Source organism: Motacilla alba, chromosome 2 (assembly GCF_015832195.1).
Source record: "Motacilla alba alba isolate MOTALB_02 chromosome 2, Motacilla_alba_V1.0_pri, whole genome shotgun sequence".
NCBI lineage: Eukaryota > Metazoa > Chordata > Aves > Passeriformes > Motacillidae > Motacilla > Motacilla alba.
Window position 1 is genome coordinate 24,292,057 of NC_052017.1, and position 27,152 is coordinate 24,319,208.

The 27,152-nt window shown below is 37.7% G+C and overlaps 1 protein-coding gene across 6 annotated transcripts in view; it reads left to right on the plus strand.

Annotated features, from left to right (window-relative positions):
• The window catches only part of PPP1R9A (protein phosphatase 1 regulatory subunit 9A), a 131,355-nt gene that overhangs the window by 70,114 nt on the left and 34,089 nt on the right, over positions 1-27,152 (plus strand). For all 6 annotated transcript variants that reach the window (XM_038129513.1, XM_038129512.1, XM_038129515.1 and 3 more), the window contains exons 5-7: positions 4,100-4,204; positions 18,096-18,231; positions 26,455-26,610. In XM_038129513.1, the coding sequence (XP_037985441.1) occupies positions 4,100-4,204; positions 18,096-18,231; positions 26,455-26,610 (397 nt within the window). The remainder of the gene's footprint in view (positions 1-4,099; positions 4,205-18,095; positions 18,232-26,454; positions 26,611-27,152) is intronic.

Below are 27,152 nucleotides of genomic sequence, written 5' to 3' on the forward strand. Positions count from 1 at the left end.
CATGTCTCAAGTGAAAGGGTGAGAGGAAATGGCCTTAAGTTGTGTCAGGTGATGTTCAGATAAAATATTACAGCTTTTTTAACTGGAAAAGGCATTGGAATAAGTTGCCCTGAAAGGTGGTGGAGTCACTGTCTCTGAAGGTGTTGGAGAGTCATCTGGGTATGGCACTTGGGATGTGGTTTAGGAGTGATTGAGCTGCTTAGTTGATGGCTGAACTGGATGGTCTTGGAAGATCTTTTCCAACCTTGATTATTTTGTGATTAAGGAAATCATTAGTGTATCTGAATGTTTAAACTTTTACTAAATACACTGCTTTCAACTTTACTAACACAGACTGTTACTTTATATTTCTTATTTTGGATAGTCTTCTATTCTGGGGCTCAGTTTTCACACCTACAGCACTGAAAGTACACGAACTAATTGGAATAGGAAGCTGTATGATAAACCTTGCCCACTAAAGAAGGGAATTGGTGTGTGTAGTCCTCTGTGCTCATATACAACCTGCTTGCTTCTAGAATTATTTATTTGGTATGTGCAAGCTAAAGAATTCTTTTTCAACATAAAATATTTCATATCATATGGGGCACAGTTAACTGTGTATTCTACAACACCTGCCAATCTGTGTATTATACAATACCTGCCAAAACCAAGTCAAGCTCTTCTCATTGAGAGATAGAAAAAAAACTTTACTATGCAATCATTTAATAATGAAAAAGATTCTTAAAAATCTTCCAACCCTTACAATTTTTCAGTTTGTCCCAGTGCTTAACTTTGTAAATTTTCTTGCCAATAAAATACTACTTCTCTGATATGTAAGCAATTAAACCAGCTTATCTGCATTCTTCTTTCCTGATTTTAACCATTAATGTGTTGTTATATTTGTCATTAACAATATGAAAATATTGTTTATAAATAAGAGTGGGAATAAACTCTTAAGGTGCTGATGATGTATTCCAGAAAATATATTGCAGTAGCATGTTCCTTGTTGAACACTTCTAACTTTTTGGCCAGGCAAAAAATTGTTCTGGTGTGGAAACCCCACAAAAATTTAAGCAAAAGACTCTAGAAGGCAGGGGGTTGCAAAGTTTAGTAACATTGCTTTGAAACTACTGAACTATGTCGTCTTCTAGATTGGGCTTGGAGGTCTCTTTACAGGTCTTGGCAATAGGATTTCAATTTGAATGCCAAGTACTGATTTATCATAGGTTTAAAAATTATGAAGGGAAATGAAGCTGATACCTCAAGATGTCATGACTTTATCCATTACTTTAAATTTAAGTGAATGTTTTTCTGAAGGGTATGCTTGACCTCAGCTAGAAGGCATTAAGCTCACGACTGGTATTCTTTGTGAAATTCTCTGGTTGAAAATCAGTCACTCACTGCTGCTCTGTCATGATCTGTAATTTCTTTTCATCTCATTATTCACATGTTTGAGTGGGCTACAGAAGTTAATGTTCCATCACAAGTCTCTTCTTTCATTTCCCTAGATGGCATCTGAAAGGAGCTTGTCAGCTGAGAAAAAATAATATCGTTCTTTGACCATTCTAATATTTGTGTTGGTTTTCAACTGGCAGAATGTTCAGTCAGCTGAGAAATAGGACTCTGGTTTTCTCTTTGAGAGCCTGACTGATCATTCACTTGGGAAAGGGATATATAATCCTCTCAGTCAGGACCAGACCGTTCTGCATAATAAAGTGCATCAACTGTAAAGGGTCCTGTTAACTTCATCTTTATGAAAAGCCTACTTAATCATTAACACTGATAGCAAAACAAAGTCTCCAAGCAGAAAATAAAACTGCTTCAGTAGTTGCATCAGATATTCTGAATAATCGCATAGCAATCTTCAACCAGATTCTTCTAAAGCTACAATTTAAAATGTTACAGTATCTGTAGGATAGTTGCTCTATTTTTTATTGAAAGACCTATCAAATTATGATACAAAGTACTTGTCTCCCATGGAAATACAAGATCTGTGCAAAGAGGTTTTTCAGTGATTTAACACCACTGGTTTGATTCATGCTGCTGTAGACAAACAGGTAGCAATCAGCTGTCATATTTAAAGGTTTTGTGTGCCAGTATTTGACCAAGGAGGGTGCTTCAAGATGAATCCAAAGGCAAGCATGTTGGTAAGTATTAGGAGAGGTTATTATTAGTGTGAAAGATAGGAAATCAGTCATTAGACTGAATATGAAAAATTAGACTGAATATGAAAAATTTTTTTTTTCCTAGATCAATCAATCAATAGCTGCTTCTTTCAGATTATTGTAGTGATAAGTCATTCACTTCATAAAGTATTTTGATAGCATTGGGAGCAACAGTTTTGAAACATTACAGTTCTTAACTTGAACTCTAGAAGATGTCTCTGCACGAATTAAATTTTTCAGTTCATCATACAGAGCAATTGTGGAAATAATTTTTTCAATTTTTGTTTATTTGCTTCTGTAGTTGCTAGTTCATTGTTATCTGCAGGCAGAGTTTAATGTCATGAACATTAGAAAATAATTGCCAGAAGAATTACCAATGTTATTAATGCTAAAAGCAATACAATTTCTATAATTCAGACTTTGGCAACCTGAGCCTAATTTTTCATTCGTGTTTGAAATTAGATTTGACAGACAGAGGAGGCCTGGAGCCCTGTTGGAGTGGGCTCTAACAGGAAGGCTACCCATCGTGTGTTGATATACATGTATGCTCATATATAATGAAAGTATATGTGTGTATAGAAAGGAAGGAGTTTTGGAGAACAGTGGCCACAAAAATAAGAGTTAGAAGTTTAAAAAAAAAAGGTCAAAATTAGATAAATATTGATGTGAGTGCTGTATTTCTCAAATGTTTCAGTGAAAATTGAAATAAAATTCTGAACTTAAAATGCCTAATGTGATTTTCAAAATAGGCATTTATAGGCTGCCTTTTTCAAGGGATATCCTGCCTAGAACACAGTGACATTCTGTAGTGTGAAGCTGCCAAAGAATAAAAACTGTACTTCTTACTCATCGCTGGAATCCAAAGAACAGAAGATGCTGCTTCAACACATGTAAAACTGCAGAGCATTTCCTCAGACTTGACAGAGAAATTAGTGCTCCAAGTCCAAATGCTTCAACATTCAGTTGAAGCCTCTTGTTTTTTGAAAAGAAATCTTATCACTTAATATATCCTAAGATGTTAAGTACAGTAATTTAGGTATTTTCATATAATTTAAGTAGGATTTTTTCATAGCTGTTTCTTGGTTGCTTTGTGAACTGTGTTGTTTGGATCAATAGAATCCATGTAAGTACTTGAAAATTGCTCCCTTTGACTAGTTTTGGATGTGTTTGTTTGGTTTTTATTTTGAAACTATTAAGAGATCGTGCATTTCTAAAGAACAGTATAGCAGTCATCTTCCAGGGGTTTGTAATCCGGAGTCCAGGGCCTGCTGTAGGGATTTTGTAGCCGTGCTTGCTTTAGATAAAGGCAACATGGCTTTCATTCTGTCTTAACTTTTTCTGCATTAAACAGTGTGTCAGCTGTAAATAGGAGTTTGGTTTCAAAAAGAGAGTCCTCATTAAAGCAGTCCAAGGTTTTATGGTTGTGTGCAGCAAGATTATGCTTACACTGGGAATTCATCTTTTTGGAACAAGTTAGATGAAATATCTTAAGATAGTATGTCACAATTGGGTCTGATACTTAAGTTCTTTTCTCCACAGATGAGCAGGTTGTTTCAGTTAAATACTACATTTTTTTTCCATTAGCATGAAATGCCAGAGCTATGTCTTATGCTGTTTTTCAAGATTGGCTTAGGAAAAAATGATATAAGAGCTGTTCAAGTATCTCATTTAATTTAATTCATATGACAAATTCAAGAGTTTGTGTTGCTGTATTTCTATGCAAGGAAAGACACTGGATAATTAATTGATGATATTAACTGTAATGGTAACTTTGAAGCTGGATTTATGAGATTTTTGTGTGCAAGGAATGATGTGTTTTTCATATCTACCTCGATCATTTTATGACTGAGCTTTTGTTTAAGGTCAAGCTAGAAAGATCTCTCTATGCTAAGTTTTGCTGAAAATTTACAAGAATTCATACAATTATTTATGCCTTTGTGTTTTTTCCCTGAAAGGATCCAAGTGAATGACCAAATTGTGGAAGTTGATGGCATCAGTCTGGTTGGTGTTACACAAAATTTTGCTGCAACTGTTCTTAGAAACACCAAAGAGAAAGTCAGGTGAGTATTTTAGAGGAGGAAAAGAAACTTTAATTAATACTTAAGATTAATTAGCTTCCTTCACAGGCCTTTCAGTTTGCCCAGGTAGAATGAGAGGCTTTTGGCCTCTGTGTCTTCTCTCCTTTGATCTCTCCTTTGCTTCCAAGAGGGGGATCAAATACAGTATTACAGTTTTGTTTTGGCTTAGATTTTTAAAATATTACCACCAAGATAAGCTGAAGTTGCAGACAGATAATGACTCTGCTCTTGATCACTAGTCTAGATGTTCATGGGCTTCAAGCTGTTTGTATTAGTTGGGATGATGAAGGTCATGGGTGTTGGTCAGATGGAAACTGCTGCCAGTGATCACTTCCTTGCTCCACCCATGGGACACTGACCGTGTTCACGCTCCAGGGTTGGAGCAGGAGGAGATGAGCACTCCGGCCCCTCAGATGCCACCTCAGCACAGAGGAGAGGAGGGTATTGGATGCAGCAGAGATAACAGCTGCCAAATTGAGGAAAGTAACCAGTATTAATTAACTGAGCTCCCAGCACCATCTGTGGGTTTCTCTTTGCACCTGTACTGTGGTTCATTGAAACGTGTCCCTGTAAAAGTCCATAAAATAATGAACAGACTAGAAAATGTAACATATACTGCAAGTACGCTTCTGAACTTGTGTGAATGTGAGTGCAAAGCTATAAAATGTCATAATAAGAGCATTGTTTCCCTAGAATTGAACTGGTTTGCTGTTTAAAACCCTGTGCAGTCGCATAGTTTTTCAATAGCTTTTTAATTTCAGTGAATATTCAACTCTACAAAATAAATCCAAAAATATCTTTGGCATATTGTAAAAGCAGCAGCCATTCTGTAGTCACCTTTTGGTTCTCTTTCAAAATCTTCTCTCGGGAGTACAACTGAATTCTTTAATTAATGAGTTCAGAGCTGACTTCTTTTGAACCATGACTAAACTATGGGTGGTAATATATGCACACGCCCTCAGATGGTGGTGCTATATGTTGGCATGCACACTTCCACTGTAATTCCATAGCTGATCCTGCATGACATTGAGGAATAATTCTGGGATGTGGATTCTGCAGAGAATCTTGGGGGTGGTTGATCAATCTTTTATTTGAGAGAGGTTATTTAGGAAAAAAGAGAATGTTTGAAACTGTAGTGTAATTATAGGCGGGTATATTTTTGTGTAACATTTACATTTGAAGTTATACCATTACTATTTCTGCAAAGACTCACACATGCTGTGAGTGTTCCTACTGACTAAACTATGAAAATTAGTATATACTTTATTAGGTTTTCTACAGTTGGGACCTTCAAACATAAAATCCTTATGACAGAGAATAATGTGTTCCTGTGTTTCGGTACACAGAGCAAATGTTATGTATATTCTGTGTTTGATGTTCTAGTTCAAAAGGAAAAAGGAAAAAAAGAAAGCACTCACATAAAACTTATGTATTGTATACATTTAGAATCAGCTTAGTCTGTGTAATTATTACTGCATAAGTTATGGAATAGAATACTTGCTTCCATGGGAAAATAATGGAGGTAGGAAAAATCATAAAGTGATTTTCACACAGAGCTCCCGCAGTCTTCTCTCAGGAAATAAATTACAGTGAGACTGGTTGCAATCTAGACCCTTGTAACAAAATAGAGAGCTAAAAAAAGTATTTCTTCATTGTTGTTGAGCTCACATTGTCAAGTGTACTGTGCACTGGGATCATTGGCTTCTGATACATCTCATTTATCAAAGAGTGATATTTGAGTTTCTTCATTTTTTTTCTTGTAGGATTAAGATACTGAGTTTTCATGGAAAAAATGACCCAGTATGTTAGTGTCAAAACTAGACCAAAAAAAGTATAAAATAATATTCAGTTAAATACTGTATAAGTTACAATAAAAATAATACTAAAATAATTATAATTTATACATAAAGAGCATACTGTGTGGTTGGCAGTATCTTACTAATGTGTATTTCTAATTAGAGGAAAGAAATGGGTAGAATTTGGTCCTTAATTGTTTTTTTCATTTTAAACTTCATGGAAAAAAAAATGCTCAGAAAGACTTCTTTCTGCTTTATGCAAGCCAGCTGAGATATGCATGATGTTTTCCCTGGTTTGTGGGAGGCTGGAAGTGAGACTTGACAAGGTAGCCAAGCCTTGTGTGGTACAGGCTCCTGCTTAGCTTCTGGTCCAGTCCTGGATGGTTTTGTTGCCTGAAGCTCTACATTGGTTTTAGTTGCACAAAATGAAAAATGGTTCCAGAAAGCTGTTTTTTGGACACAGATAGTTCAGGATGCTTGACATTTTGGCTTCAATACATGTTTGAACTTTTGCTCGTAAAGAAAGTAAGAGCTAATATTGATGAATTTAGATATGAAAGGAAATAAGGTATTTTTAAGTTCCTGTTTGTTCTTCTTTTGACATGTGACAGAAGAGCTCTGCCTGCTGCTTGTTTTGTGGTGAGAATTGGTTTCTGACAGATCCTCTTTCCTGCTGTTAGAGCTAGGATGGAGAATCCCTCATCTCCACCCTCTTTGGCAGACAGTGAAAACCTCTGCACTTGAACTGTTCCAGAGCATTAGGGACAACATGGGAGGATCTGCTGGGGCAAAATACCTTTCTTGCCCCCAGCTGTCAGCTCCTGCCTGCTGGCAGTGCAGGAAGCAGTGCAGGGAGCAGCACTCCTGCCCTTTGAGTGCACCATTCCCATGGCAGCTGCCGTTAATGATCCGTGTCACTGCAGGAGGCAGGAGCAGGGGAAGAGGTTGCTGCTCTATAAACCCCTCCTGCCTTTCCTGAGGAGGGTGTCCCCAGCTGACTGCCATTGTGTAGGCAGTGTACGAGCACACCTCACCTGATCCAAGGCAATGCAGCTTCACGAATCCTTCCTTCACAGGAGGAATCACGTTCACACTTACGTGCATATCTGCTGGTCAGTAGTGTCAGCTTGATGGGGTTTATAGAACTGCTTTAATAGGCATACTTATCTCTGTGATCATAGCATACAGAATCTGTGCCTTTCTTCTGCCTGGTGTCCTGTACACGCAGAGATTTGTGTGCCTTTCACTGGCATTACTTCACGTTTATATCCTACAGCATTAGGTATCTGAAGTCATTTTGTCCTTAATCTAGTCGAAGTGCATGCTGATTTTTATAGCAGGGTTTAGTATGTGAGATCAGTTGCAAAGAAAGAACACTCATGAATAGAATGACATTAAAGCCACTTTTTAATTCTTTGCAATAATTGCAGTCAATACCTCTTCAGAGAGCTTGCATAATACCAATACTTTGTGATTTATTTTTGATTTATTTTTCTCCTTTGAGCCTTCTGAACACTTTGAATGATACTGACAGTGAAGTCGTTGACCTAGAATAGATTTTTGCAGTTTTTCTACCAGAAAAAAATGTATCCAGACTGTCTGTAGCTGACATAGTAAAGAATTTGTGAAAATCAAGACATGGCTTTTACCTTTTGAACTGTTCTAGGTGAGGCTGAGAGGAGGTGAAAGAAGAACAAATGTAAGAAGCATCTGCGATTGTTTTATCCATTGTTTGCGGTATTGGATTATCCAGCAGAATCATCATACCATAATGAAAGATCATTGGCTCAACCAGTTTGACTTCCACAGTGATAATAAATTAAATGATTCTTTCTTATACTGTTTTCTAGAAAGATAATCAGTACCCAGCAGATGTACTCTGGTAGGCTGTGAGGCAAAGGAAAGAGATGGAATTCTTTCATAATCTCAGCTGGCAATCAGCTTCTGCTTTTCAGGATGAGAATTAGTGTCCTCGTGACTCTAATCAGGCAAATACAACTATGAATGCTATTTCAATTGATGTAAATATCAAGCCTTCTTTATAATTTTACATAACTGTTTAGTTTGCTAATATTTCATATTAGTGGATTTCAGAATTTGATCATGTACAGGAGGGATCTGAAATGTGTGTTGTTTTCAATATTGTTGACTGTTGCCCCTGCTCTAAGATTAATGGTTCAGAGGGCAGTGCCACACTAATACCACTAATTGTTCTGTGCTTCTTTTGACCCCATTTAGGATGTAATCCATCAGCTTGAAGTTTGCAAGTGGTGCCTGCAGTCATAAAAGATAGGATAAAGAGACAGCTTGACAGTGGGAATCCCATCCTGTCACGGGGTTTCTCCTGTGTTGTTTTGCTTGCAGTCTCCCCATGGACTGTGATGTTGAGTATCAGACCTGTTCTTTGAAGCTTCTTGGGTGATGTTAAGGCTTTGTGACCACACTTTCTTCCCCTGTTCATGATAATGAAAGGGTTCTGGGAGACCCTACGGTCTCCACCAGAGAAAGTTCACTCTAAGAGCTGTATGACTCCAGGAAATTTCTTTTTTTTTTCTTGAGCATACTCACAAGAGAAAAAATCTCGTTCTTTCATAGAGAAAACTTTATCCTATTATCATACTTACTGAATACAAAGAATTGTGCTCACAGCTCTGGGAAAGGCAGGGTCCCAGGAAAGGAGGACGTGGTTCTTGGAAGACTTAATGGATTGATAGGGAGAAAAGGTCTTGAATGAGAGAATCATCAGAAAATCCCAGTCCTTCATATGCTGCTTGTATGCTTTTAGCATTTTTACTTTCCTCTGAAAGGTTTCTTTTAAGGAAGTTAGCCAAATTCAGTGTTTTACTGGAGAGGCAAATTTTAAATTCTGTGTCCTCCTTCCGTATCCTGTTGTATGAATGTGACTAAACATTTTCTTGGCTTTCCAAACTGTTGCTAGGCACTGAGCGGATGCTCTCATGGTGCTTTCTGAGTCAGTTCTTGATTTTTTTTAGGGAACCACACAGAACCTGTGCAAAACCTGTTCAGTTTATCATGACTTGTACCACCCTGAAAGTTATTAATTGTTTTAATTCTAACCTGCCAATGAGTTTACCTGCTTTGTTTATTTAAATTCTGCTGAAATGCATGAAAGTCTTTCCGTCTTAAATAATTGGTTAGCCAATTTTGCCATGTCTAATTAATCTTCTAGATCATTAAAGAGTATGTTGTAACAACAGCAGTACAAATATCCAGCCCTCAGGCTTTTCACTATTAACTATTCTCTGTTCTAATAAAGAATAATTTATTGCCATTTTTTGTTTTTTTCTTATCTGGAAAGTTTTAATTCCAAGCAGTGTTCTGTCTCAACTCCCAATTAGTTCATAATGTAAATTCTATCTCATACTTAATAGAAAATGGAATCTTTCATACAAATTGTTATGTTTATATAGCTCTTATGCAAGGAGCAATTAAAGGGAAAAAAGTAAAAATAATTGGTTGTTCATTAACATCAGCTTGAAATGTCATTTATTCCTTCCTCAGCTAATTTCTCACCCCATCTTGAGCTGAAATTTTTTTCTGAAAAATACACCGTTTCCTAAAATAGTATTTGCATGCCGGCTGTTGGTTTTGTTTGCCACCACAGGGTCTGGAAAGGCAGTTTATACAGTCAGGTCTCTGCCAGAGCTAAGGCAGTGCAGGGGACAGATGAAGTCTGCCTCAGGACCAAGCCAGCAGCAGCGTGCCCCAATGGGAATGCTGTTGTTGACGGTAACACTGAGCAGCGTGCCTTTGTTGTAACTCCCTTGTCTAGGTAATAATTCTCCTCTCCCAGTGTGCATGCCTGTGCAGATTTTCTTTTGCTCCTTCTGAATTTGCCTGCCTGTGCTCTTACCCTGTGAAACATTTGGGTCCTTCAAAATTTGCAGGTATTCTCCATAGTACAGATCCACATTGTGGCAGAGGCAGGACTGCTAATTACTGGGTAATGAGACACAACCCAAACCAAAAGATACCACACTCCATGTCTGCTTCAGAGAGCTGGATTATGTTATCTGTTTTCTGGGGGTTGTGGTTTTGTTCTTCCTTTCCTTGTCTGTCTTTTTCCTTGAATACAAATGCTGGAGCTGAGGAGATAAAAAGAGAAGGAAAGAAAAGCCCTTTGCTCTGCAATGCTGATTGCTGAGCTGGGACTTCATGCTGGGCTGCTTCAGAAGCCATGTGTGCTTGGTGCACTTTCTGCTTCTTTGATAAACCTGATTTATGGATCCTGCCGAAACTAAATGTGTGATGCTGTGTGCCAAAGTAGTGTAAATTTCTCCTGTTTAATCCACTGTGGTTATACTAATGATTCCATAATGTATTTTCTTTCTGGTTTCTGCAAAGTACTCCTACAAGCGCTGGTGATTGTCCTGTGAGACTACCAGGAGTAGTGTGCTGAACATGAAAAACTACTCAAGAGTCCTCTGACCCCTTAGCATGGGTGAGATAAGACTGCATTCATCACTGCCTAGCTGGTTTATATTCCTTGGCTATGCCTGTGGAGTAGACAAGCTGTGCCTTGGAGTGTTCTTTGTGCTGAGGCCAGCTGGCATCAGCATGGCCGGTGCTCCTACCCTTAAAGAGTTGGACCTTTCTGAGCAGGGTGGCCATATCCAAATTGTCCATTGGAAACATCCAAGCTGACCCCTAGCCTTTGCTAACTCCTGGACTGTGTCTGAGTATTCTTTAGTAGAACATTAGTTAACTTGGTTCAAGCTGTTTCCAGGACAGTTCCAGTGATGTAAAATGCAATTTTAATATGATGACCAATTACTGATACTTGGAAGCATTCCCTGGCACGGTGTGATTTTACTGGCATAAACATAGCCCCTGTGTCTTTAGTTCTTGCTAATTTGAATTTTATGGCAATTTTTTAAAAAATATTTGCAGATTAGGACAGGAAATTATATGTTTGAGTGTAAAATACATTTTAAAAAATCATTTAAATATTTTGTCTGAATTAAAAACTATTTTCCTAGGTATTGGAGCATGGCTTTTAAAATTAAATATAACATGAATAAGTAAACATTAGAGGAGCTAGATTTCATTAGAAGCAGCTTTTCTTTTCTTTTCCTGGAAAAGGGAACAACTTGACAGGTTTTGAATTAGTTCATCCTCAACTTGGTTGGATCTAAACATAAACTACTAATCCTGCAACTGAAATATCATCATATATGTTCATTTAGCTATTTTTTTTTACTCCTTCATCCAAGATACTATTTTGTGGAAGCTCCCACACAGTTTTGGTGCACCTTGATTAATGGGATACTACATTGTGACAGCTGGGCAGAAATACCTGCTGTTCATCCTTGCAGGATAACTCATCAAACTATATGGGTGATGCTGTAGGAGTGTTTAGCTGGACTGTGCGGTGAGGATGGACACATTCCAGGATTGCCTAGAATCTGGATCATGTAATCATCCAGATTAAGGACATGGTCTGAACTCAGAAGCTTACTTGTGACCTACCTGTATTTTCTTCCTGGATTTCTTCCCTGTGGATGCCAGCGAGGATAAGAGTGAGGGAAGACAGATCTCACCTCAAAAAGCAATCTGTGTTTTTTAGAAACATGGCCTGCTAGCACTTGTACCTTCTGAACAGAGGTGTCTGCATTCAGGTATGTTAAAGCACAGATTTACAAATGTGTCTCTTTAAAGTGGTCATTCCCATAAGAGTTGTGTGATGCTATAGCAAACGCTGATTAAATTATCACCCTGTATTCAAGGAAACCTTTTAAGCAAGGATTTTGTTGGAATACTGTCAGGCTGTCTGGAAAGAGATGGAATTGATTCTTAACATGCACTCTCGGAAGAACAGAGCAATGTAAGGACCAGAATCTGGAGAGGTGCCAAAACATTGAATCCCTTGGCTAATTTTGAAATACTCTTGAGTAAAGCCAATGTGTCAGTGAGGCCCTAGACTAGAATTGATTTCTGGAGGAATAATTAATCTAAGTGCACTGATATTATTGTGTGGGTTTTTTACATGACTGCCTAATTGTCTGACTCAGTACCCATTTAGGGTTGATGGTAGCATAGTTTATCAGGGGCTTCTATCCAAGATGCTCTGGAGAGTCTGCTGAGGCTTTTCTGATGCTTAACCTGTGATTTTGCTGCTCATCCACCAGTACCACTGATACCACTGTTTGACCAGAAGGCAAACCACATCCTGGCTCAGCACCAAAAGAGGAATGGCCATCTGGGTGAGGGAAGTGATTTTGCCTCTCTTCTCTGCCTTGTGAGAGCCCACCTGCAGTGCTGCATCCAGCTCTGGGGTCTCCAGCACAAGAAAGATGTGGACTTGTTGCTGTGGGTCCAGAGGAGGCCACAGAGTTGATCAGAGGGCTGGAGCACCTCTCCTGGGGACAGTTTGGGAGTGCTGGAATTGTTCAGCCTAGAGAAGCAAAGACTCTGAGGAGACTTTATAGCACCTTCCATTAATGAAAGGGGGCTTATATAAAAGAGGTAGAGTGACTTTTTACACAGATAGTGATAGGACAAGGGGGAATGGTTTTAAACTAAAAGAGGAGAGATTTGTTTTACAGATTAGAAAGTTCTTTACTCATGGGGTAGTGAGGCACTGGAACAGGCTTCTCAGAAAATTTGTGGATGCCTCATCCCTAGAACTGTTCAAAGCCAGACTGATTGATGCCCTGAGCAACCTGATTTAGTGAAAGGTGTCCCTGCTCATAGCATGGTCCCTTCCAACCAAAAGTGGTAAGCTGAGGTCCTTCTGTCTGTTTTTAAATTCAGGGTACTTCATCCTGGGTCTGGGGACAAAGAGGCTGCAGAACTTCTGCACAACAGTTCATCTTACCGGCAACTCAATCTCCAAGGTCCTTGGAGCCTCTTCCCAAAGTGCACTTATATGTACTTGCTTCATATAGCCAGCATCCTGCACTGTATCTACTGCACAGACTCTTAGATGTTTCTTATGTGACCTTGAATAACTGCAGTCATTGCCACTTTCATTCACTGGTGGTCATCACTTTATTATGTTACTTAGGGCGCTGATCTCCAGGCAGAGTTCTTCACTTGTTTGGATTGGAGTTTTGGATCACTTCTCAGTTATTTCCAGGCAAACCTTTTTTATTTCCCTCTACCAGTCCTCTTGGTTCCAGCCTAGTAGCTTTAAAGATTGCTGTGCACATGCCTATCTCTGATGCAGGGGTGGGCTGGGTGGGTTTACTGACATAAGTTTGCACATGAGGTAGATAGAGTAACAAAATGCTGCAGTTGTAGGATCTTCAACAGCCTGCAGGAAAGGGCTGACAGAAACCCTGTGAGGCAAGGGCTTGTGTGGGTCTGGCACCTGGAGCAGCATCCCACTGCAACTAGAGCTAGAGAGCAGATGTGCAGGCAGCATCCTGGGAAGAGGTGGAAAGAACATCTTCAGTAGAAAGAAAAGAATGGAATGTCAGGCGGCTTACTGCTGTCTCAGCTACCTTCAGTGAGGTGGAATGGACAAACCCAGATTCTTCATCCTCAGTACAAAGGGACAAAATTACAGGAAATGGAGAGAAGTTGCAGCAAGGGTAATTCTGATCAAGGCCATGACAAAGTTGGCATTCTTTTCAAGTCAGGGGCTTAAGTTGGACCAGTTTCCTTCCAGCTGAAATTATTCGGAGTGTTTATCAGTTTCACATCATTTCATATCAAGAGGTGTAATGGAAGCTCATAGGTTGTGAATTCCTTATGTGCAGTCAGTTCTGCATTTGAGAGTGCTGTTTGGGAGAGGTTGATCTTGTTCAGTATAACCACACAAGTTCCAGCTTGTGCTACTGTACTAAATAAAACTGCTTTCCTAACAGGGTTCACTCCCCTTTTAGCACTTCAGATTAATTATGTGGCTGTTAACCTAACGGAAGGAGCCAGAGTTGGTAATTGAAGACATCTTGAAATAAATGAGATAAATGGTAGGTGAAGCAGCTTCAGATTTTAAAGCTCAGAGGAAAACCATTTCAAAAATCATAGAATGGTTTGAGTTAGAAGGGACCTTAAAGATCATTTAGTTCCAACCCTTCTGCTGTTGTCAGAGACACCTTTCACTAGAGTAAGTTACTTAAAGCCCCATCCACACTGGCCTTGAACAGTTCCAGGGATGAGGCAGCTGACTGTAAAACTCTCTGAATGAACTCTACTGTACATTTTTTACATTTGTACATTTACTGTACCAAACTGTATTTTAGGAAAGGTTAGAAGAGAAGATTTTGAATACTGTTACAGCAAACCCCCCATTCTTTCTTAGAATGTGTTTGCTGTATTCTTGATTTTTGTTGGATTTAAGGAAACCATGCTATTGTATTTTTAACTGAGCACATAATTCCTGCAGTATTTTCAGGAGAAATCATTAACTCATTTCACTAAAAGTGTGTGCTGCAGAACTTCAGTTTCGCATCACAGATTTGGTGCCTTGGCAATTTTTTTTAGTAACAGTTATTTTCAAAGTGGAAATATTTTTAAATTTAATTAATTTTTATAATAATGTTTCTGGTTTCCATAGTTGATAAAAAATCAATAAGTTATTTCAAGAAGCACAGGTCTGCAGATCCTCTTTTAATAAAAGCTGGACATATGCAGAAGGCTATGTATCAGGTGTGCTGTAAAATATTTAAATCATGGATTGCAGGAGATGTAGGAGTTGCTTCCAATTTCAGTGGAATGCTTTTCTTAACCACTGCTACTGTAATTAATTTTCAATTTCTCAAGACACGTAATTCTTTTAGATACTCTAAAATCCATTATAGAGTCAAATATTAATTATATTTTTAGCTCCATCCCTGTTCATTTTAACCACAACCACAAAGAATATTTCACGGCTGGTAATTCAGCTAAATTGCATGTAACTCTGGAGTATCAAGGGCAGTTCATGCCCTGCCTCTCTCCTTCTCTTTCTTCTTTTTTGCAGACTTCAGAAAAAAATCAGTAATGACTAAAATTTAGTACAGTGATGGCTGTATCATAGATTTGCTGGAGTTTGTTTTGCATTTGCTGGCTTTAATAATCATGGGGAATATTATTGTGATGTGGTTTAACGGCTGTAAAATGCTCATTTGTCTCATATCTAAAAACATGACCAGCTTCTCAATTACATTATTGCTGACAGAATATATAGTTTTTTCTTATAATACTCCTAGCCATTGAGATAAACTAATGAAGTCTGAAATGCATGTGATTGATTTTGTTGAGCCAAAGTGATTTGAAATATATAATTAGCTACTTTGTTGAAGTGTGTGTGTTGTGGTTCTTTGGTCAGTGAGTCACAGCCTTATGTCTCTTTCCCATATTTAAACACTTCAGATTATGATATTTCTTGTATTTAAAGCTATTCTGTGAATAAATATCTAATTCTTGCTTAGAGATTTAATAACTGCCCCTGCTTTATGGTTTTCTAAGTTATTCAGTTCTCTCTATAAAATGCAAATTTTTAATTATGTAATTTGTGGTTTATCTCAATTACTATTTAAGTATAATTATATGCATGGTATTCTTAAGATTATGGAATGTAAGATGACAAAAAGTTTGGTTTCATTTGTAAAAGCTGTAATTGCTGGGAACATAGTATCCCATTTTACAAATGTACAATTCTTTGTCTAGAACTGACATCAGTTGTAGATTGAATGCTTCTAAAAACTTATTTTCAGATATTTTGGATATGCCTCACTCTAAACCAATAAATTTTAGTAAGATAAAACATTACTAGTATATTTCTATTTTGGAAAACATTTGCTTTAAACTTTGTCATTGCTTGGAGACTTTTTTTCGTATGTCATTGAACAGCTTCAGGTATCATGGAGTAGCTTCATTTTTAAATGTGAATTAAGCCTTGAAAATCACATCAATGTGAACTGTGTCTTTGCCATGCGAAAAAAAATTCAATTAATAAGGCTTCATATTTTTACATGCTACCTAATTTTGTTTGTCTGTATGAAAATATTACTGCATTGCAGTCTAATGTGACAAAAACCACTTCCAAGTTATCAGGATTTACCAGACTTTGGGTGCATTATGTGTTGTCTTTTCTAAGTTTTCAATGTAAAAGGTGATTGTATGAAGTATTTTGAGTCTTGTATTTTTCAAGGAAGGTGAATTACCAGGCAGAGGGCCAGAGGGAATCCAATATTTGCATCACTTTGTGTGGTTTCATAACTTTACACACTGAGGATCTCCCTCACATGTTTACAAATGTAGTGCTCTTTCTACTATGTAAATAGTAGTGTAAATAATACACTCATGCATAATTTTGCTTAAAATGTTTATTTTAAATAGATTTTTTTCCATATTCAATTTTAATTTGTTTTTACATTAGAGGAGACAAACAAGTAGCAGATATGGGTTAAATCCTTTTTCTACTTTCTTTAGTAATTTCAAAAGTTCATTGTTCCTCCCAGTTGAGTCTGAAAACATGACAGGTTTAGTCTTTGTAATACTTGGCTCTAAAATTAAAATTTAGAGGAAACGGGATCTGTGTGTGAGTCAGCATGCAGAACAGATGAAGTGTAGGGGCCATGAAGAAACACTCTTTTTCTTTCAGCCCAAGGTCTTTATCATTACTGAGAACTAATGTCATACTTTGTAATAGTGGGATATGAGTGTGATCTGTTTGATCAGGATGAAAATGCTGATGTTATTGCCTTGATTCTCTTCTCATTTCTGCTGTATTTGCTGTTGATGTGTTTAAGCTGAGACACTTTCTTGCAAATTATTTTCAGAGCACCTTGTGCCATTATTTCAAATGGAGTTACTAATTTTCACCTTTCTTATCCTTTTTGAAGTAATTAATAGCTGGGATATTTTGATGATGTTGAAATAATCTCCAAACTGCAGTCCTTTCTGTAGTGCCTGACTTCATAGGATCTGAAAAATTATTTGTCATAGGAACTAGACCCAGGGTCACCCACTGTAGGGAAGTTGGCTTACACATGGATGACAAATCCCAAGGGATTTTAACAGTGATAGGCAGTACTAATGAAAAGAATTTTCATACATGAGATAGAATGCACATTTCTGCCTCTCGATCAAATAATAAATTAAATTAATCATTTGAGCAAAATATTGTGGGAACAAATAATTTACTGTATCCAGTATCTGCGTGTCACCTTATTGTGCTTTTCAGCTCTACATAATACTTCTTTCATCTGTAATTACCTAATTATCTTTCTAGCCTTCTAAGAAAATAATTCTTCAGCTTGACATCTTTAAATTGTGTTTTTGTTCAGTAATTCACAGTGTGTTGGTACTGTGTAATGAGTGTTTATGATTAGTTTTGGAGATAGCAACATATCTAAATATGGTTATGCTACTGTGCTGAAAAAAAAAAAAAGGGGGTTACAGTCCTAACTAGTTCTGAGTTCTAGTTGCTGAAAGCAGGACTGAGAAGCATTCTTGTAAGTCTCAACCAAGAAAGAGGCACTTCCCTTGTATATTGTTAAGCCAAGGAAGTGTGTGCCCAGTGTTCAGCAGTAGCTAACAGTGGAGAAAACGTTCCTTAGCAACAGAAGTCCATGAAATAAAAGACAGATTTGAATGCAGCTTAAAATTAAGGAAATTGCGTCTGTCAGATTTTAAAATGTGGAAATAGATTCTGTTTTCTAGACTGGAGGAAGACAGATATAAAAGCTCAGAAATGGAAGAATTTCTAAGTCAGAGTGGGGAGGAGTTACTCTCGTGCATGTTCCTTTCACTGTGAGCTGCCATAAGTTCTCCTGTGCTCTTACTGTGCACCCATAACGGTCTGGACTTCCGTAGCCTCCTGGAAAATACATGGCTCTGAAGGGAATGGAAGTGATTATACTTTACTGAAACTTGGAGTGGTGGCTTGTAATGATCCCTTCTATTTTGCCTCTCCTGTCGTGTGACCAGACCTGTCATGGTCTGATCACTCCTACTCCTACACACAGTGCCCTCGTGACAAATCTCCTCCACAGAACACATTTGAAACGACCAAAATTATGCATCTTTGGAGATAAGGGCTACCCTCTATACTACAAATGGCTAAAACCCTAGAACTTCAGTAAACAGTAGGAGTAATATTTTTTCACTGTTGTTTTGTATAGGTTTGTAATTGGACGAGAAAAACCGGGCCAAGTGAGTGAGGTTGCGCAGCTGATTAGCCAAACTCTAGAACAAGAACGCCGCCAGAGAGAGCTGCTGGAGCAGCACTATGCACAGTATGATGCAGACGATGATGAGGTAACAGACTGTCCAGTGTTTCACTCTTTGGTGTTTTTTTAATGTCCTTTTTCCTATTCCTAATTCCTTCTTTTTACTTACCAATCAGAGGTCAACTTTTGGGCCTCTCCATTACCTCTGCTGATGATATTTACTGATTTTGATGATAAATCTTAATTGAAAAACATATTTATAGAAAAAGTTTTCATCATGGATTTAAAGTATTTGTTTTGTTCCAGAAGAGCAAATATCAAGTTGGTTGATGCTTCTCTAAGCATTCCTTTTCCTTGAAAGCTGAGACCTTTCTGAAATAGGGGAGTAAAGCTTGTTTGGTTGTGCACTGAAACATCAAAGTTTTGTGAAAACATTAAAGTTTTGGGAAAACTGGTAAAAGTTGCCCTCTAACTTTTAGAGGGGTTGAGAATGTTTGGCTTTTTTTCTAGAAGAATTGATATTCTTTTTAAGTCAGAATGTTTTCTGAAATTCTAGGTAAGACCCCTCCTTCCACACATTATGTTTTTGTTTCTGTGTGAACTGATGTTCCTCAGGATAGAGAATTAGCCTACCTTGTCTGAAGTGAATATTCATACTTACCATTAGTGCCAATACAAAGGTTTTGAAATTAACAACTCTGTGCACTAAAATTTCCATAATTTCTTTCCATTCTCATAAAATTCCTAGTATGCATAAATACCAAGATACTTGGAAAGATTACTTTGAGAGCTTTTTCAGAGACTCCTGCTGTCTGTGTTACTCCCAAAATTAGCTGCTGGGTTTTGTAACAAACTGCTTCCATAAAGCCCAAGCATACTGTCATCATTTCACATCATCTCGAGTAATATTATTTGTAATGCTAGATTCCATGTATCAGTGTGCTTTCATCCTGGGCCAGTTTTATTTTTTTGTGTGTGTGTAAGGGAACAGTAGATAAGGGGAGATAGAGAATTCATTATATGCATTTATTTCAGGTTAGTTTTTGTTTTTAGAAAAAAATACTCTTGACATAAAATCAGGAGATACTCAAAGTTTGAAACATGCTGTTAAAATAGCAATATGTCTGAACAATCAGAAGTGTCCCAACAGACTAAGTAAAAATCCTGCCTAGCCTCAGTAATGCTTTCACTTACTATAATTTCTACTGATATTAAGAATAAAAATACTTCAGTATGTCTTACAATTAATCCTGTCACAGGGACATATGTAACTCATATAAATGAAGAGCTGAACATGCATATGTATGTGTGCTGTGGGAGACCATGGATAGAAAAATCCATATCCTCTCTGTTACCTCATCAAACTACAGAAACATGCAAGCCTCCTAACTTCTCTTTAGTCTAGAATTAAATTCAAGAGAAGTTTCTTGAAGGAACTCTCTTACAATCTCTTCAAAAACAAAATGGAATAACTTGGCTTTGGGGAAAGTTCTCTCATCACAGCATGCTGTAGAGTTCAGGGTTTGAAGACTTTCATTACTATTTTATGGGGAGCATAGTCTGATTGCTTTCATGCATGCAAGAGAGGGGTGTCCTAAATGCCTGATGATCAAATCTTTCTCATTGTGTACTTGCATGTAGAGGGGTGTGTGGCTGACCTGTGTGAGTGATGGATACATTACAGCTTTTATCTGTGGGACACATCCATCTGCAAAAAATCTCAAATGTTTGTGTTTTTTTACCTTCATGCACCACTCTAGATCTTAGCATTACTCAAGATCTGGCAATAAAGAAAATGTTGTTAAACCCATACTGATCAATCCTGATCCTGGTAGTACTTCAGCCTTCAGTAGGGATTGTTGCTGTGAAGGTGCTGACAGTGACACTGTCACACTGATGGCCATGCAAATGATTCTCAGTACAGTGCTGAAAGAGGACAGGGATGAGTAGGTATGAGTAGGTATCAGGTACTTTTTGTGACGTGTCTTGTCCTTGCAGTTTGGTGGTTACAAACTCTTAGGTCCTGTTCACTCCATAAATTTTTCACAAAAGATCATAAATTCACAAAGTGTTTTCTCTTGATAGTGCTTTGGATCATAGAGAGAAAATAAAATTGGGCAAGTTTTTCCCAGTTTTTTACCATAATTAAGAGAGTTAAAGGTTTCTTTTCTTATTCCAGCACCACACTGAGGATGGTGACCATCTCTGTGACTATGACATGATTTTTGGCAATGGCCTTTGGAGTACAGAGGAGAGTTTTTTGTTGCATATGAGGAAAGGAGAAAGAAAGGAAAAGACATCTACCAGGGGAGATCCAGATGATCTCATCAATTATCTCTTTTGAAAGGAGAAGGAATTAGGCCTGAGAACAAATGCAGTGCTTAAAAACTACATTGGGATCATTGAAGGTCATCCCATTTCCTATGTATATATTTGTGACATGGGTGGTAAACATTTTCAGAATGAATGCTGGGGTTTAGTTACTAAGGTATTAAGTGTAGCATGTTCCCTTTCTTAATTATGAGACTTACCAGAAATAGATTTTATTGAATACCTGCAGTAATCTGAATATTTTTTAGCCACCTGACTATGCTATCCAGGTCTACACACATAGCTTGCACCATTCCCAGACAACTGACATGATGTAAACTGTGATCTAATGCATATTAGCCACAGTTCAAAGACATTTTTTGGTCACCACAAGCACTTCTGCTCCATTTACTGTCAAATATGAGCATTACTTCTTTGAACTTACCTTGCTCTGTGTGGACAAGTCTGGCTGGGTTTATGTTGCTGCCAGACACCACCACCAGCCCTGCATTCTTTGGCTCTGGTAAGCAGAGCACCTTTTGGGCAAGAAAATCTCAGTTTGCACTGGATGAATGAGTATCTACAAGCGTACAAAAACCACTACTGCCCTTCTGAGTCTTTTTTGTCAAAGGGAATAGTGACTCTGACTGCTTGGAGTTGAGGAGTATTTGGATTGCCAGTGTAAGGAGTTTGGCATTGAGGCAGCACAGAATTACACAAGTTGCTCAGTTTCAGAGCTGTCAAGCCATCCTGTTCATTTTCCTACACCATTAAAAATATGGTACCATGGATCTCCAGGTACAGCACTGCATAAATAAACAAGAAAATTATCTTGAGACTGCCGAATTCTGAGGCTCAGAGACTACTGTAAGGACAGCAATAATATTTTAAGTTTTCCAGAGCAGGAAGTCAGTGATCTTGTTTGAGTCCTGTGGTCATGGCACATGACTTGTGTTTGTTAGAGGTGGTTAAACCACAGGAAGAGAATGTGTGCCAGGCATGTGCACGTTCTGATGTTTTATCTTGCTGTGTCACCAGCTGGCTGGATTTCCTCTGTTTTGGAGCTTCTGAAAGTCTTCATAGCCCAAGGAGTCCGTAGGCATTTTAGAAGGATCCAAGTTATTTTAAAAAGCAGTATTCTGAGACAATTTTAGTTTCTGCCAGCTAGTGGGCAGTGGACTTGAGTTGGATACTGAATTTAGAGATGCAGTTTAGCCTACTGCCTTCTCGTTTCATTGCCTTGCAGGAATGTTGCCTGACAGCTATTTGTTGGGGAAGATTTACACTAATACATAGTGTTTCTAAAATACATATCATTTACTTTGTAAGTAATACTGAAAACTCATCATTTACTATATAAATGCCCTGCATCCCTGCATTTCAGAATCTGCTGTTACCATGGGCTGCAGGTCCCACAGGGTTGCAGGATGCTTTCAGATGCTCCTTCGTTTAAATTTTTGCATGGAAGCATAAAGCCCTTGTGATGAACATGAAAAGAAAATGGATGTTCACAGTGGAGTCCATGCAAAGACCAGCAGGATGAGTGTGCATCAGCTCACAATTTGTTGTTAAGCTCCCATAAGCCAAGCACTTGAGCCAGTAGTATCAGCTATTTCTCAAGTGTTAGGCACAATAAGCAGCCCTGGCATTTCCTAGTGAGTCTGTGCTAATCACAGTAAAGCTGGGAGAGTATGTTGCCTCTAGATAGCCTGCTGCAGAGTTTGCTCATCACCAGTTTGTTTAGCTTTCTAAAATCCCACATCCTTTTAATTTGTAGCATCCTGTCAGAAAATAAAAGTCAAAGGCTTTGAAGTGGGCACTGTCTTTGTATTTCCTACTTAGTGTGCTAAGTATGACCTGAATCTGTATCCTTGACTGAAACCTTTTGAATTCCCTGTGTTAACATAGTGTTCTGTGCACATGAGTCAAATTCTGACATTTCTTGGAATTTTGATTTGGACTTGGTATTATCTTCTTCATGTTCTACAGCAAATGACAAAAGTCACATGAAGCAGATGACCTGTTCCCCAGAAGGCTGCATGGGGTGATGCAAAATGTGAAATGAATAATATATTGCAGGATTCTGTTCACTCTGTGGCCACAGACAAGTAGTTTAATGCAAGTGATGTTTTATAATATCACTAATAGTCAAATGAATATTTTATTCATTTTAAATTCTCATTCATTAGGACATGCTGAGAGCAAAGCAGCATTTAAAACCATTGAAGATAATCTTGACATATGCAAAAAAAAGTGACAGTGCACTTGAATGTCTTAACACCCAAAAAGTACATTTTTTAAACCAAATCCTTCGGAGTACATTTTTTCCAACATCATTAATATGATGCATTCCTGTGAAAGCAATGATTAATACTATGCCATTATGTTTTTCTTCACTCTTTTGAAAGAATTAAATATAAGCCATCAAAGAAAAAATCAGATGAAGAGATGGGCTTGATTTATTCTTCAAATGGTGTTTCCTGATTGTGGGAGAGTTTCAGCAGGAACAAAATGTGTAGCTTGATGCAGCCTTTGTTATGGTGATTTGGGGAAGGTCTGTCTGCATTATCCTGACTGGTGCTGGAGCTCCTTCTTTATGGCTGGGAGTGTTAGGCACATTTCCGAAATTTACTGTTAAGGCAGTTAAACAATGCAAGTAACACATTTTCCCTTTAGAAGTGGAAAATTGCAGCTCATGTTGGTAATTTCATGCTATTAGCTGTGATTGCATATAGCAAAATGGAATGGCTAGTATCAGAAGCTGTTGCTTTGAATGGGACAAGCTTGAGCCCTAGGTGCTGCTGAAGTGAGAAACAGGGCTTTTACATGGATGAATTCTGCTCACCAACACAGAATGAAGGGTCTGAGATTTTCCTTCAAGACCATGTAAGTTTTCATTGGCTATGGAGTTAAAAATATTACTGCTGTTGCTGGATGAGGAAACAAAATGTATTGCATGGAACTAAAGGGAGTTATAATGACAACTCTTACCTCACAGGGCTTTGTTATTTGAAGTAAAACAACTTTGTTTCTGTGCCTTGCTGCTCCTTGTAAAATAGTGAATTTCACATTCTAGCTAACTGGTACAGTGTGTGAACAACTACTGTCTAAAAGTTTCATGTGCAGCAAAAGTCAGCAGAGAGAATTCTTTCAGGGAAAGTATGTTTCATGTAGGTTATGGTTTATATTTCCTTAATGTACACATTGGCTCTTTTGAACCTGTAATTTGTTTTTCATGTGACTGTAAGATGAAATCCCTTTATTTTGAAGACAAAAGCAGAAGTTCCATTTATTTTCTGTGTTCTGTAATGTGTTCTTGTCATCCTTGTGTCTTGTTTACTTCAGCTGTGCTTTGCTTTGACAGCTACTTTTTTTCATTAATTGAAGCAAAAATGACTGTGCTCATTGACACTCATTATGTACAATTTGAAGCAAGATTTTCCTTTGTGTTCATTTTTAGCTGCCTGATGTTCCTCTTCAAACACTCTGGCTCCTGAGGCCAGTAGAATATTGTCTGCTCTTGAATTTTTCCCCAATAATTTACTCCTTCATGTGTGTTCATTTTTCTTTTTGTATTCAGTACTTGTTCTTAGCTTAAGTCTTTGGAGAAATCAGTTTTAACTAAATTATTCTGTTTTATTCCTTTGCCAAAATCGGTAAATGTAATTGGGATTTTGTATTAATGTATTTCTTTAAAATGCACATGTAGCTGAGCCAGGTCTGTTTTGTTTTACATAAGCAGGGCATGAGTTTAATGGTTAATGGTCCTGTTTCTGCCTCCTCTTTGCATGCTTCAGAGACTTCCTTGCCACTGCTGATGGACCCACCAGGATTTTTTTTAATGCAGAAATTACGGTGGTGTATTACCTTATTTGTTTCATGGATAATGTCTGCAAAATGGAAAATAAATGGACTGTTAGTAATTTTTCCCCACAAAAATTAATTTCTCTGAAATCTCTGTGTGATTTTAAGAGTTAGTCTTTCTGTTTGTGGTTGTCCTGATGGTGTGGGAAGGTGGCCCTACATGCTTCTGGAAAGATCCAGGAGAGTTAGCAGCCATATTTTCAGTTTAGACATCTACTGCACATAGCCAGGGCCAATAAAGTAGAAACTAAATAATAAAGAAGTTACTATAGGTGGAGTGTAACAGAAGGGATTGTTTTGTGTGTGCATGAGATCTAGACATACAGAATGACAATTTCTGGTGTTGTTCTGTTTAGCTATAGTGCTTACATGCCTGAAAACTCCAGTGAGGTGGACTATGTATTCTTTACTTCTCTTAAATAAGGAAAGAAGAAGCAAAACTAGCTGTTAGCTTTTTTTAATAGAAGACTATTGAGATTCTTAGGCATATATGCTTAGTAGGCATGAAGTATGTAAAATAAATGGTTACTGTTTATTTCATTAGAGAATATGTTTCTATTTATAGTGGCAGCAATAACTCACCAAAAAGGTGCCTCACTTTACAGTGACTGTTTTAAAGTATGAATTTGCATGTTGGTGACTTACTTCCTTTTTAGTAGCTCTTTCAACATCATAAAATTTTACTAAATTATTTTATGCTTTCTTTGTGTTTTGGCTTTGTTTTTTAAAACTTCAGTGGTTTAAAAAAAGAGGAATGTTGGTTTTCCATGATCTTTAGAGGTTCCTTTTAACCCAAACCATTCTATGATTCAATGTGCTGTGTGTCCAGTCCACCTAGAGTCAACATCTTGCATGCACTGCTTTTTAGTTTAGAGATTCACATAAGCCTAAACAACAGCTGAGAAACTGAATTAAGGTAGGAAGCTGCAGTTTGAACTCATGTTCAAACATTTTCAAACATTCAAAATTACACTAATTGATAATTTTAGCACTATGGGGAATATACTTCTGATAATAGTATTATGTTTCTTCATCTCAAGAACTGAAAGCTCATGAAGTAAAACTGAATAGTTTGCTCAAAATTTTGGTGGTGTCATTGTATAAACATGAAAAAGACTGCACTGGTCCCCCCGCCCTTCCTTTTCCATGTATTTATTTAGTCCCAAGCCTTATAAATCCAGATGTGGTCCTGAGGGAAGTGTTTGCTTTATAATGTGTTTGCACAGTCATCTGCAAGCCAGCAGGCTGTTTGTGATCCGTGCACGTTGTACTCCAGCTTCCAGAGAGAGCCCTGCAGGAGCAAGGTGGTACCATTCACCTTAGGGAGAATGAGCAAGACGTGTGCAAAAAACTGAGTAGGCAGCTTGGGGTTCAGTACTTCAAGCTTTTTCTTTTCAATATTGTTGTTTAGTTTTATTTTGTTTGTTTTTGAGATACTGACTGCAGCTTACGATTTTTCAAAATTCTGTTTTGTCAGCAAATTGTTTGCACCTCATGGTTTACCTACACAAGAAACACCCACATTTATTGTTCCAAACTAGTTCAAAGCAGCTCCTTATTCAGGGTGAAAATTGAGTAAACTCTGGCTTCAGACTCTGAACTTGTCTCTGACACTTGGTTTCTTTTTCCTTCTCTTGCTTTCTGCGTGGGTGTGACTTTTCTATCGTTAATTTGTTTATAAAGAAGAAACCAATGAATTTTCAAATTCATTGGAGAATTACTTCATCCAGATGACTTCATTAATGACTAATCAAGATCCTGATGGTTGTATTCTGCTTTTTTTTTTTCTGTTTGGAAAAGATTCATTGTTAAATCTGAAATAAATTTGGAGAGTTCTTCCAATGGAACAGAGGTCTTACTTGGAAAAGGATTAAACCATCAAAATACAGAGCCAGTAATGCTTGAGAACTGAGTTATTAGTGCTTAAGACACTGTGTTCTCTCTTAATGTACTGAAATACTGCTGTGGAGTTACATTTTGTCTGGTAGAATTCATCAGTACTGGGGTTATAACTAAAGACAAAGATAACCTTTTTTGTATGCAGAATGCTGTGATTGCACAGAATCTTAGTTACTCTTTGCATAGTCTCTGCATAATAAGAGGATAACTGGAATTTCTTAAATGCTATAAAATTAAGACAGGGGAATATGCTACAGATGAAGAAGATGAAGACATGGGACCTGTCCTTCCAGGAGGTGACATGGCTATTGAAGTGTTCGATCTCCCTGAAAATGATGACATGTTCTCCCCCAGTGATGTGGACACCAGCAAACTTGCTCACAAATTCAAAGAAGTAAGTTATGCATCAGAAAATACTCCTGAAATACATCACTGAACCAGATTTCTAGTTAAGTGCTTGGGTTTTTTCTCTTGAAAACTGGAGTGGTTTTTAGCTTTTGGTATGTTTAGTACTTTGAAATGACTCAAAAATTTCTGCTCGAAAGAAGTAGAGCTGGCCTTTGGAGATATTTTGGCATCACCTTTCAGGTGACTGTCATATTAATGAGGGCAGTTTATAAATTAACTTTTCAATACAGAAGTTATTCTGCCTCAGCACTTAATTTGACCACATAGGCAAAGTGCAAGTTCATTCATCACTAGCAGGGTTCTGGGTTTTCAGAGTTGTTTTTTTTTTGGCTCGGTTTGCTTTGTTTTGCTTTGGTTTTTTAAGATTCCAATAAAAGGTGATTGGGAAAACCAAACAACAAACGTTAAATTTCAGTGAAGAGATACATGTGAAACTCATCCTGTGCCATTCCACAGTAACTCATCAGTGTACAGCCACGTCATGTGTTTGGCCATGTGTCTGGAAAGGTGCTCTATTGGGGAAGCAGC